Below are 14320 nucleotides of genomic sequence, written 5' to 3'. Positions count from 1 at the left end.
AATGTTGACCCCTATGGGCGTTTATTATACATACAACATGAAAAGGTCTACTCTGTTCCATCTGTGACTGTTACTAATCAGTCTATAATCTTCTACTGCTAAGATGTCCATCACACTAAACTCCTGAGTGATGGTGGCATTATGCAAAATCACTGTCATGAGCAACACGGCAGACAATTCTCATTAGCCTGAACAGATTTTAGAATATCCCAGAATGCCTCTTGGTCACGTCATGAATGCCGGGATTAACCTAGACTAAAGGAGCATGGTACAGTAACGTCTTTTCTTTATTTTCATGTGTGTGACTTTAAATGTAGACAGATTCCTGTGTGTGTATTCTTTATCAGGAAGTAAAAGTTCAAATGTACAGAAAAATTATATAATACATGAAAAAAATGTGAAATTCTGTGAACAGAAAGGCAATTGTTCCCAATCAGTTCCACATCCTATTGATCACATATTGTATTACATTTGTAGCATCAGGAATGTAGAACAATGGGAGAATCATTAATAGATACAGGTGAAACTAAAAAAATTAGAATATCGTGCAAAAGTTCATTTATTTCAGTAATGCAAATGAAAAGGTTCAATATTCTAGGCTCAAAGTGTCACTCTCTAGTCAGCTAATTATTCCATACCCCCTGAGCAAAGGGGACCTCAAAATTGTGACTTTGGGGCTTCATAAGTTGTGAACCATAATCATCCAAATTATACCAAATAAAGGCTTGAAATATCTCGCTTTGCATATAATAAGTCTATCTGATATGTTAGTTTCACCTTTTAAGTTGCATTACTGAAATAAAAGAACTTTGCACGATATTCAAATTTTTTCGAGTTTCACTGCACAATGTGTTACAGTGAAACAAATAGATTTTTCTGTTCTATGCAACTTTAAGTCGGATTCATACAAGGAATTTTTTGGCTGAATGGGGTTGTCTGGTTTCATGATATTGATGACTTATGCTCAAGATAGGTCACCAATATCAGATCAGTGGGAGCACAATTCTTGGCACGCCCACTGATCAGCTGTTTGAAAGGTCTGCGGTGCTCAGGCAAGCGCTGCATCCCCTTCAATGTTTACCTGCACGCCATCCGTTTTATAGTGGCAGTTCGGGGTAATTAAAGCTTGCTCAACTGTTCCAAGTGAATGGGATGAACAGCTATAATTGCACTGCACCACCATTACAAAGTAGATGGCTTGCAGGTAAACCTTGAAGAGGATGCAGTGCTTGCATGAGCGCCGTGGCCCCTTCTACCACAACTGGTTGAATATTGACAGCCTATTCTAAAGATAGGTCTTTAGTATCATGAAACTAGACAATCCCTTTAACTGCAGTTGTCAGCTAAGCAATGATGAAGAATAGGGATTTATACTTCAGGTGTGAATTTAGATGGCCATACAATAAAAATAATTTGTTGCCAAGTGCCACTCTTTCACTGTCTCACCTGACTGCCCCATGCAAATGCCTGCTTGCCTCAGCTGAAGGTGCATGTATGCTGAATAGGGGAGCCAACTTGTGTCTAGGGCTGCAGCTATTTTGTAGTTAAGTATTCTATCGATTAATCCAACGATTAATCAAGTACTCTAATAACAAAAAACTAATTAAAAGAAAGTTTTTCTTTATAAAAACTCATCAACTCCCTGGACCATCAAGTTCCCCTATGCCATCAGACTCCCCCCTAGTGCCATCAGACTCCCCCTTAGTGCCATCAGACTCCCCCCTAGTGCCATCAGAGTCTCCTCTAGTGCCACCAGCTTCCCCCCCGAGTGCCACCAGCTTCCCCCCGATTGCCACCAGCTTCCCCCCCCCGAGTGCCACCAGCTTCCCCCCCCCCGAGTGCCACCAGCTTCCCCCCCTGTGCCACTAGCTTGCCCCCCTGTGCCACTAGCTTGCCCTCCTGTGCCACCATTACCCCCCTCCTAGCCATGTCCCCAGCACCAGTGAAATAAAATACCTCTCCTGTAGGGACGCCGCTCCACAGCTCGTCCATCTTCTCCGCACGCTGCACTGTCGTCCTGACGTCACACAGCATCAGGTCATAGTGCACACTTACGTGCACTATGGTGCACGCTTACGTGCGCTATGTCCTGACGATGTGTCAGGAAGAAAGTGCGGTGCGGGCCGGCGGGTGACCACGGAGCGGTAAGCTCTTCATTCCTGCTCCGTGGTCACAAGACACAAACGAATCCTTGATGTAAAAAATTTGCATTGAGGAATATTTTGTGTAGAATTACTTGATTCAATCGAGTAATCGTTTCAGCTCTACTTGTGTCAGACAACTCCGCTGTGGTCTTATTTCCCTAGAACAAAAGGCTCAGACATGTTAAAATCTTACTGCCATTGGGGGAGAGTTAGGGTGCTTTCACATAGGAGTTCCGTCCTAGGGGCTCAATACCGGAAAAAAAATTCTCAGTTTTATCCTAATGCATTCTGAATAGGAAAGCACTCCGTTCAGGATACATCAGGATGTCTTCAGTTCATTCCTTTTACGGTATTTGGATGGAGAAAAAAAACGCAGCATGCTGCATTTTTCTCTCTGGACAAAAATCCTAAACACTTGCCGGAATGTCGACTCTGGCCTTTTTTTCCATAGAATGTATTAATTGGCGCAGACCTTTAAAAATATATATTAAAAAAAATGGATCCGTTTTTCCGGATGACACCGGACAGACGGATCCGTTATTGCAATGCATTTGTCAGACTAATCTGGATCCGTCTACAAATGGTTTCCGTTTGCATACAGATTGACGGAATCCAGCAACGCAAGTGTGAAAGTACCCTTAGGAAGTCCTAATACGTGTTAGATAATCGAGGGGTTTTGATGACATTAAAAGGGTTGTCCCACCATAAGAGCTTACCACCTATCCACAGGTGGGGGTCTGATCACAAGAACAGGCCTCTTGGGTGAATGGAGTGATAGTCATGCATGAGTCCATTCATTTTCTATGAGACTGCTGAATAGAAGACGAGTACAACTCTTGGCTATCTATGTCAGTCCCATAATAAGTGAATGAATGGACTGGCAGTGTGCATGTGTGACCACTAGCCCATTAACTCTGGGGACTCTGGAACTTCGTTCTTATCATCAGTGAGGGCCCCAGCAGTTGGACCCCCACTGATCAGATACTGATGGTGGGATAAGCCCTTTAAATAGTCTCTGTCTGCGTGATCAACCCTATTAAACCAGGCATATTGTCTGGTAGGGTTGATCATGCTTATTAAAATGGTACGTTTTACCAGTATGTTAAACATCTCTAGAGAGAGAGATGCATTTTTAATCAGATGCCAATGAGCATGCTGCACCAGGAGGTGGGGCTGAATCCTTGGAGCACTGCTTTTGTAACACCCCTATGCTCTGCACACTCCCCCTTCCTTTGATTGACAGGACTAGATATCAGCATTCTGAGGGCAGAGCTATGTCCTAGCATGTACATATCATATAAACTACTTACTATAGCTGGACCATGTTGAGGATAGATGTTTTCTATACATATTACTGGTTTATTCACGGGCACAATATCTGATTATAAATAAACCAGTAATATGTATTGGCTTTGTAAGCATAGAAAACCACTCTTCTCAATATGATAAGGCAGTAGCCTAGAGGTAAGTGGTCAATGTTGTCCTTGATTACAATATCAACAATATATAACTATACATACACCAGTAATATGTAGGGAGAAAAAAATCAATCTGAAAAAAATAAAAATAAATACATTTTGGAACATATTAAAAAAATTCAAATCACACTTCCAATTTTTAAAATAAACAATGAAAAATGAAGATGATTAGTATCGTTGCATCCTAAAATTCCCAACCTATTAAACACTAAACATATATATATAAAAATGGCCAATTCGCAGTTTTTTTTTGTCATTTCACCTCCCAAAAAAATTAAATAAAAAGTTATCAAAAAGACACTGCTGAGACACATCACCACTGAGTCCAATGAGTGGCTGCTGTTGGTTTACATGTGGGGACCGAAAGCCCACTGAAGACAGCTTAGGTAGGCATAGTTCACTTCCCAGATCCCACTAGGGGGGGACATAAAAAAAATAAAATAATCCTGGACAGCCCCTTTAATCCCTGCCCTCCTGGGATGAGATGCACCACAGTTATTAAGAAGAGCACACCTCTTAATATTTGGGGCACATCTCTGCAGGTCCATGTGCCAGAGCTGAAATCTATGCCAGCAAGAGTGCTGACCTAGACTTTAGGTAAAATTTAGTACCGCTTCCTGACATAAAGTACACTATAATAAATAAAGTATGACAAATCTGCCAGACTGGCTAGACCGGGCCCTGTACAGCCCACTGAGTAGAAAACAGGGCAAAAACCTCAAAAAGTTGGAAATTCTTGTGTAAAGGGGTTGTGTGCAAAAATGTACCTGTTTTCTGGCATACAGGATTGATAAATGTGCCCAAATGTGTACCTTTGGCTGCTTAGGGTAACACTGCAAAATCTGAAATTAGATTTTGTGAGCAGACCAGGAATTTTATTTTATGTTTTGCCTATTGCTAATGCTATTACTATTATAATACTTTTGTCTACTATATCTGAATATATTATTTCCTCTAGAACATCCATTTCCATATTTTCCTCTGCATTCTCATCTTTTATACGCTGTTCTACATGGCAAGCACCTTGTGTGCAGGATTCATGAGGTAAGATCCTGGACAGCATTTCACATAACTAAAATATAAGAGCATTAGCTGAAGGTAAATGTGCCTAATCCATGTGTTAAGATGTACAAATCTAGTATGCAAAAGATTGCACTATGCCTTCTGTATCTCCTTGTGTATCTTCAGATAGCTTTTTACAATTTGTAGAATGCTGACTTTTCCTGAGGAGCTGTATACAGTCTACCCATGCCCCACATCTGGTTGCTTTTCTTGCTTGACCTTAAAGCCTATGTACACCTTTGGGGGCAATTTTTAAAATTAATGCATTGTACTCATTTTGAGCTAAAAATCATTTTTTCAGTTGACTTTTATTAAAAATATTGAGCCCTTTTTCTGTGAATAGCTGAGATGCTCTAGTAGCAGCCTTTGGATTTTCTCTTTTCCGTCAGTCAGCTCTCTGGGGCTCCTTATCTCTGCTCTCTGACATTATAAACAATCATTATAGCTCAGTTCTTATCTTACTGATAAGGCTGCTTTCACACTAGCGTTCGGGTTTCCGTTCGTGAGCTCCGTTTGAAGGAGCTCACGAGCGGACCCGAACGCAGCCGTCCAGCCCTGATGCAGTCTGAATGGAGGCGGATCCGCTCAGACTGCATCAGTCTGGCGGCGTTCAGCCTCCGCTCCGCTCGCCTCCGCACGGACAGGCGGACAGCTGAACGCTGCTTGCAGCGTTCGGGTGTCCGCCTGGCCGTGCGGAGGCGTGCGGATCCGTCCAGACTTACAATGTAAGTCAATGGGGACGGATCCGTTTGAAGATGCCACAATGTGGCTCAATCTTCAAGCGGATCCGTCCCCCATTGACTTTACATTGAAAGTCTGGACGGATCCGTCCCAGGCTATTTTCACACTTAGCTTTTTTTAGCTAATATAATGCAGACGGATCCGTTCTGAACGGAGCCTCCGTCTGCATTATTATGGGCGGATCCGTTCAGAACGGATCCGCCCGAACGCTAGTGTGAAAGTAGCCTAAGAATGTGGCTTATAAGTGTTTATGATCTCTTAGTAATTTAGAGATAAGGTTTATTAGATGACAGACATAAAGCGAAAGTGAAAGTACCAGTCACGCAGCTAAAAAAACTGTTAACTCTTTGGACAGAACTGCTCAATATTTTTAATAAAGACCAATAAAAAAAAAAAGATTTTTAGCCAAAAATGAGTAAAATGCAATTATAAACAAAAATTGCCTCCAAAGGTGTACATAGCCTACTTTCAGAATGAAATTACTCTTGCTCAAGCAACACAACTTGGAGAAATAAAGTTATTATTCCAAGGTCTTACATTATTATACATGTGGATATACCAAATTCACTATGCACAATTCAATATAATATTTCAATTTCTTTATAAAGCAGTTGTCCAAGATTAAAAAAAAACAGGGTCTGTTAATTTTTCAAAAACACTGCTCCGTTCACTTGAAGGAGAAAAGGTGCAGGAATAAATGCAGTCCAAAGCAGAACAACCACCATGCCTTTAATATTTCTTCAATCTATCATTGTAATTTTTATTTATGTATGCATTTTTTAGGATAGAAGATTTTGATTGGATGTTACCATTTAGACACAAGATTACACCATCTCTCAGTAGCTCTCAATATTTACGTGGGTATTACAACAAGCTTATTTTTTTATGCCCTGTCTTATGTCGTCTCTAAACTGATGTCTGCCATCTTCTAGTGAATATTCACACATAGAAGAATTTTGTTGCTGCATACATTGTCCCAACATCTGCAACAACTCGACTGCAAAAGTCGCTACTCCGTCCACATAAATTATATTGTACTATGGCCTATGTGTTCACAGCCTTAGCTGACAAAATGTGATTTCTTAGCAGAAATTTGCCTAAATAGCCTCAGGCCTCTTTCACACGGGCGTCGCGTGTAAGGGCCGGACAAGACGCTGGTGCGTTGCGGGAAATGTGTGATTTTTCAGCGCGAGTGCAAAGCATTTTAATGCGTTTTGCACACACGTGAGAAAAATCAGCATGTTTGATACCCATACCCGGGGTTTGGTGTTGTGTAGATTTTATCATTTTCCCTTATAACATGGTTATAAGGGAAAATAATAGCATTCTTAATACAGAATGCTAAGTAAATTAGGGATGGAGGGGTTACATTTTTTTAAATATAAATTTAACTCTCCTCATCCACTTGTTTGCGCAGCCCAGCTTGTCGTCTTTCTTCTTCTTTGAGGACCTGGGAAGAAAAGGACCTTTGGTGACGTCACTGCGCTCATCACATGGTCCGTCACATGGCCCATCACCATGGTGATAGACCATGTGATGAGCGCAGTGGCGTCACCAAAGGTCCTTTTTATTCTCCCAGGTCCTTAAAGAAGAACAAAGAAGACGAGCCGGGCTGCGCGACTCACCTCTTTTTACCCAATAGAGATGCGGGCATGCACGGCTAGATCGCCGCTAGCATGTCTGCAATATACCTGTCCCATATCTCTGTGATTTTATTTAGGGGAAAAATGATTTTATATGTATATATGTAAATCAGCCTGGTAAGGAGCCCAAGGGGCTGTACTAACCGTTCCGGAGCCCAGCCACGCCCCCCTGTGAAGGAGCCCAGCACCGCCTGTAACCAGCAATCTCCTCCTTGCTCACGAAGTCCGATCGCCGTAATCTCCTGATGCACGAGCTCCTTCCCTGAGGCTGATGCCAGCACAGGGAAGGAACACTATGCTGGCACTGCGCATGCGCGAGCTTGCGCATTGCGAGACTACGGCGATCGGACTTCGTGAGCAAGGAGATTGCTGGTTACAGGCTGTGCTGGGCTCCTTCACAGGGGGGCGTGGCTGGGCTGCAGAATGGTTAGTACAGCCCCTTGGGCTCCTTATCAGGCTTATTTACTTATATATATATATATATATATATATCTATATATAAAATAATTTTTTCCCCTAAATAAAAGCACACAGAGCTATAGGACAGGTATATTGCGGATGTGCTAGCGGCGATCTAGCTGTGCATGTCCGCATCTCTATAGGGTAAAAAGAGGTGACAGAATCCCTTTAATTATTATTTTTTTATTTTTTAACCCCTTCATCCCTAATTTACTAAGCATTCTGTATTAAGAATGCTATTATTTTCCCTTATAACCATGTTATAAGGGAAAATAATAATCGGGTCCCCATCCCGATCGTTAACTAGCAACCATGTGCGAAAATCACACAGCATTTGCTTGTGGATGCTTGCGATTTTCACACAGCCCCATTCACAGCAGCCCCATTTCATGCACAATATAGAGCATGCTGCGATTTTCACGCAACACACAAGTGATGCGTGAAAATCACCGCTCATGCGCACAGCCCCATTAGAGTAAATGGGTCCGGATTCAGTGCGGGTGCAATGCGTTCACCTCACGCATTGCACCCGCACGGAATTCTCGCCCCTTGTGAAAGGGGCCTTACTCTTTCCAGCAAGGTAGACATATAGCCCAGATTAATTTCTAAATGTGAAACTTCAATGTAAGTTCTCTACTTAGTCTTCTAAGACTGGCCTTGTGAAATTCCACATGACCTTGAACAGGCTTGTCATAGTTTTTGCATTGTTGAATGGAAGATTAAAGGACACTATATTTCTATGAATATTTTCTTATATAGCCACCTAAATAAAAGGTACAGTAGCAGATAACATAAATAAAAGGTCAAGAGGGCCTTACACTTTAGGGTATGTTAGAAAAATGTTTGCTGCGGTTCTGCTGATCTACAACTACTGTGGGATCCTAGGCGGATTAGTCCCATTCACTAGAATGGGACTAATGCACATACAGCTAACCTGCCAGGGATTTCTGCATGGAATCCACATAGAGAAGTGACATGTCACTTTTTCATACAGATTTTAAATCTGCTTGGAACATTTTGCCTCAGCGTTGGTGATGTTATTTCAATTTTCTATGTCAATATCTGTATTTAAAATAAATGCTAAAATCCTCCAGTCTTCACAGCCGAATGATAGGTGCCACTTCTTGGTCTGTCCAGATCACTTTTCAGCAGTCATCTCATTATGATCACAAGTGGCTGTTAAAGTTTATCTACTCATTGCTTGTACACTGACCTCTGCACAGGTCATAGAGCATGCCTAGAAAACTCTCCCATAGAAGTCAATGAGGTCCCCTCCTGACCATTGTGTCTATGGCCCATGTGGTTGCTGTAAAGCATATGTCTAAATGATGTTAGCAGCAGTGATGGCCAGTTTGCAGTGTTCGCCCACGAACACATGCGGGCTGCCATCTTGACTCACAAGTCCGGTGATACACAGGTAAGCCCTTACCTGTGCCGCGAGCCGGTCTGAAATCAAATGCGGTCACCAGGAGCAGGCAGTTCCAAGAACAGCCTGATGAAGGCCTCCGGCGGCTGTTCTCGGAACTGCCTGCTCCCGGTGACCGCGTTTGTTTCAGACCGGCTCCCAGCACAGGTAAGGGCTTACCTGTGCATCGCCGGACTTGTGAGTCAAGATGGCAGCCCGCATGTGCTCGCTAGCGAACACTGCAAACTGGCCATCACTGGTTAGCAGCAGCTCAGGCAAGATGGCAGCCCCGATAATAATGTTCAGGAAGTAGAATAAATAAATCAATCATCAAAAAATAAAAACAGATTAGAAAAAAGGATGTGTGTCACTATCTGGTTTCATCTGGCAGAAAAAATATTGGTGACACATTCCCTTTAAAACATACATTCAGTTTCCTTTTTGCTGGTCCCTGGCTTAAGAACGTTGTACCTTACTGGCATATGAAACAAAGTGCCTAAGTGGGGATTATTCTTTATTTAAAGTGCCATGGCCCGCGCTGCTTCTGACCTGTTGCATGTGCGCTTGGCAGCTATGTTGGTCCCATGTTTATTTGCGTCCGCATTGCGGAGAAAAATGTTTTAATATACTGTATGCAAATAAGCTTCTAGGAGCAATAAAGGAACCTCCGGCACGCCAGCTATTCTGAAGCTGCAACTCCCAGCATGCTCCACTCACTTCTATGGGAGTTCTGAGAACAGCCAAGCAAGTGTGTATGCTGGGAGTTGCAGTTTCACCACACCTGAAATGCCGAAGGTTGCTGACCCCTGTCCTAGAGGCTCAGCTACTCAGCAACTGCCATGTCCTCTGCACTTTGACAGTGCCAGGCAGTGAAAAGTTCATAACGCTTGGCCATGTCAATCTAAGTGCAGAGGATGTGGCGCTTGCAGAGAGAGCAGAGCTTCTAGGAGTAATGACAACACCCCTGTTGCTCTTAGAGGCTCATTTGCATTTAAAGCATCATTTTTCTTAGCAATGCGGACACATATGAAAATGGGACCAACACAGATGCCTTCAGCTGCCAAGTGCACATGTAACAGGTCAGCCAGTGTCATCGGTTAAAGTCAGATACCCTTGCAAATTGTGCCAAATTTGTCAAAATAGCGCCCAGTACCTGTAGAACAATATTTTGGCATAACTCAAATATCTTTGTAATGCTACTACAATTCTACTCTTCCCACCAGTTCATGTGATTTCTGCAGGGATAACCTTCTTCTTGAGTGGCCTTCTCTTTGTCCCTCTTGTTGGTGCCATGGTGTGGGATTATTCTGCCACAGTGACTGTTCTTCATGTAATCATCTGTTGCACAGGTAAGTGCTGTATATGTGGACGTATGGAGATTTTTATTGATTTTCTTCATCTTTATCACTGGCAGGATTTTTACTTTAAACTGATAACATTAATTTAATATTGCAATCTTTAACTTTGAAACATTTAACTACAGTATAAAGTTCATGGCTTGCAAGCATCTAGAGACAGTGCCGATAATGTTCCCGGGACATTGACACTGTATTCAAAAAGGATAAAACAGCCCTGTGTTATCTGCAAAATAGAGGGCACACAGTTTCCCAGCACCAGACCAAGCAGGGGCAGACTGGGAACTTAACCCCTTCAAGACTAGGCAATTTTACGTTTTTGTTTTTTACTCCCAGCTTTCCCAAAGCCATAACTTTTTTTTATTTTTCCATTCATACAGCTGTATGAGGTCTTGTTTTTGAGGGACAAGTTGTATTTTGTAATGGCACCGTTACCAGTTGCATACAATGTAGTGGGAATCAGGAAAAAAATTCCAAGTGGGGTGGAATTATAAAAATTCCTTCACAATTTTATGGGTTTTGATTTTACTGCTTTCCCTATGCCGTTAAGGCTACTTTCACACTAGCGTTCGATCGGATCCGTTCTGAACGGATCCGATCATAATAATGCAGACGGAGGCTCCGTTCAGAACGGATCCGTCTGCATTATTTTAGCATATAACAGCTAAGTGTGAAAATAGCCTCGTACGGATCCGTCCAGACTTTCAATGTAAAGTCAATGGGGGACGGATCCGCCTGAAGATTGAGCCATATTGTGGCATCTTCAAACGGATCCGTCCCCATTGACTTACATTGTAAGTCTGGACGGATCCGCACGCCTCCGCACGGCCAGGCGGACACCCGAACGCTGCAAGCAGCGTTCAGCTGTCCGCCTGTCTGTGCGGAGGCGAGCGGAGCGGAGGCTGAACGCCGCCAGACTGATGCAGTCTGAGCGGATCCGCTCCATTCAGACTGCATCAGGGCTGGACGGCTGCGTTCGGGTCCGCTCGTGAGCCCCTTCAAACGGAGCTCACGAGCGGACCGACGAACGCTAGTGTGAAAGTAGCCTTAACTGACCTGTTTCCTTCATTCTCTGGGTCAATATGGTTACAACAATACCACATACACATTCAGGATAAACCTAAAATGCACTGTAACCTTTACAGGTGAACTTAATGTGACCTTCTCTAAACTTTTGAATGCACATGTCCAACTGTTTAATGTTTCAGTACTTTTTGCACAACTTGCTGTTCTCTAACCAGGAGCTTAACGGAAAAATTCACAACAGTTATTTGATTCATGAATCGCCCAACAAATTTCCTGCTTCAATTAGAATTGGTATTTAAACAGTCCTCCTCATCATGCTGTACACATTTTGACATCATGAGACCAAGACAACACCTAACAATTGATCAACAGTACCTCGCCATTGCGAGGCTTCAAGCAGGATGTTCTCAGACGGAAGTGGCCACTGAGCTTAGAGTGTCACAGAGTGTCATTAGCAGGTTGCAACAGAGATACAGAGAGACTGGAAGAGTCATAGAAAAGCGGACATCCTATGGCCACATCCCACACTGATGTCTGCTTCATTGTGAACAATGCCCTGTGGAACCGGATGATGAATGGCACACAACTCCAGGCACATTTTAGGGAGATGAGAGGCACCTAAGGGTCACGTCAGACCATTTAAAACAGTTTACATCAGCGTGGTCTGCGTGCTAGATGACCTGCAAGGGTAGCTGAACACAGGCATCATCGTCTAGCATGGGCCAGAGAGCATCTACACTGGACGAGGGACCAGTGGGCCTTAGTGCTTTTCACTGATGAAAGTTGATTAACGCTGAGCAGAAATGATGGCCATCAACGATGTTCGAGACGTCAAGCAGAGTGGTATGCATCAGCTACTGTTGTCACCAAATGAGCATTTGGTGGTGGTGGTGGTGGTGTTACAATGTGGGCAGGTGTGTCTAGTCAATACAGAACTGCCCTACACTTTGTAATGGTAAACTGACAAGTCCATACTACTTGAATAACATCATTAATCCAGCCATTGTGCCTCTGCATGAACATCACAGGCCTAATTTCATCTTCATGGATGACAATGCGCCAGCTCATCAAGGTCGCATCATTAAGGAACAGCTGCTGGAGACTAGGGTACCTAAAATGGAGTGGCCTGCACTTTCTCCAGACCTGAATCTCATTGAAAACTAGGGATGAGCGAATCGACTTCGGATAAAACATCCGAAGTCGATTTGCATAAAACTTCATTTGACTACTGTATGGAGCGAGCGCTCCGTACAGTATTAGAATGTACTGGCTCCTATAAGCCAAAGTTTTTACTTCATGAAGTCTTGCGGGACTTCCGAAATTAATTTCTACTGTAAAAAAACTTTTAACAAACTGTACATACTTTTTATTGCTACGTTAATCAAACCCTGTAAAAAAAAAAAGTTAACATTATTTATCACATATGTTAAACATAAATATTTTTTTTTTTAAACAAATGCAATAAAAAGTGCTAAAAAATTGTTATTTACCACAATATGGCACCAATTTAAACTACAACGCATCCCAAAAACTAAAATAAACCCCAAGATTTCATACAGCTTTGTTGACATTAAAAAAAAACCTATATGGGGCTTTGAACGAGGTGACAAAAAACTAATTGGTTAATAAAAATTTGTTATTGTGCAAAGGTAGAAAAAAGTGAGTAAAATGATATTAATGTTGGCATTGACATAATTGTACTGATCCACAGAATAAAGTTATCATGTCGTTTATACCACACATTCAACATCACAAAAACAAAACAGATAAAATCTGGATTTGAATTGCTGTACTTTTTGCAGTACTCATCCTATGATCTTCACAGGCCAGATTACGACGACATATAATACCTGGGTATACATAACACAGGATCACATTATTCACAATAGCTGAGGGTCATAGTGTATCTACTCCCCCTCTCTCCACATACATTATGCCTAGATCTCTCTGCCACAGAAGTCATTGAGTTCCCTCCAGACTATTGTCTGTGGTCCAACCGTGGCTTCTCTAAATGCTGTTAACAGCTCAGGCAAGATAGCTGACCTCATAATCATAGAAAACAAAAAATTCTACAATCAAAAAATAAAAACACTAGACAAATGGAATATTTATCTCTAACTGGTTTTTATTAGTTAAAAAAAAAAAAAAAAAAAACTAAAGCTAATACATTCCCTTTATACTTTGATACTTGTATACTGTTCTGTTGATAAAACTCAATCTTACCCTCATTCCCCCAGTTACGCAAGAATTTCCTCTCATGTGGCAATGGTGGCTGCAAATAGGTAAACTAGATTTTTATGTGTTTATAAATTTTTATTAATTATACTGAATTGTGATTATTGTACTAATAAGCAGTAACTTTTTTGCAGGCTCTGGGTTGTTTCTTATGATTATATCTGGTCAGACGGTTGCATACTTTACATGCAGAAGCTCAAATCAAAGGCATAGATCAACTATCTAATGTGACAACTGTATGTATGTATATACTGTATATCAAAAAGCTAGTGAATAAAACATATAATAAAGCAAAAAATATTTGTTTCTTTTTTAGAGAAATTGATGGACCTATGGTTGAAATAAATTACTAACTACCCATAAATCTATCTTTCCATTAGTCTCAAGGCCCTTGAGGGAAGGTTTTAACCCCTTCAGGACCCTGACATTTTTCACCTTAAAGGGGATCTGCACTTTGTTTAAACTGATGATCTATCCTCTGGATAGATCATCAGCATCTGATCGGCAGGGGTCCCGACACTGGGGCCCCCGCCGATCAGCTGTTTGAGAAGGCAGCGGCGCTCCAGCAGCGCCGCAGCCTTCTCACTGTTTACCACTGGCCCAGTGAAGTCACGACTAGTATCACTGGCCTGGGCGCGGCTAAGCTCCGTTCACTTGAATGGAGCTTAGCCCCGCCCAAGCCAGTTGATACTAGTCATGACATCACTGGGCCGGCGGTAAACAGTTAGAAGGCTGCGCTGCTGCCTTCTCAAACAGCTGATCGGCGGGGGTG

The 14320-nt window shown here is 42.3% G+C and overlaps 1 protein-coding gene across 1 annotated transcript; it reads left to right on the top strand.

The window, feature by feature from the left end:
* Positions 1–3213: 3213 nt before the first annotated feature.
* LOC122931591 (transmembrane protein 244-like) lies at positions 3214–13818 on the top strand. Its single transcript, XM_044285663.1, has 6 exons — positions 3214–3228; positions 4581–4666; positions 6209–6282; positions 10156–10281; positions 13551–13595; positions 13683–13818. Exons 1-6 carry the CDS (start codon positions 3214–3216, stop codon positions 13772–13774), a joined length of 438 nt encoding a protein of 145 aa, XP_044141598.1. The 3' UTR covers positions 13775–13818.
* Positions 13819–14320: the final 502 nt, after the last annotated feature.

Source organism: Bufo gargarizans, chromosome 3 (genome assembly GCF_014858855.1).
Source record: "Bufo gargarizans isolate SCDJY-AF-19 chromosome 3, ASM1485885v1, whole genome shotgun sequence".
NCBI lineage: Eukaryota > Metazoa > Chordata > Amphibia > Anura > Bufonidae > Bufo > Bufo gargarizans.
This window is presented reverse-complemented; position numbering and strand designations above follow the sequence as displayed.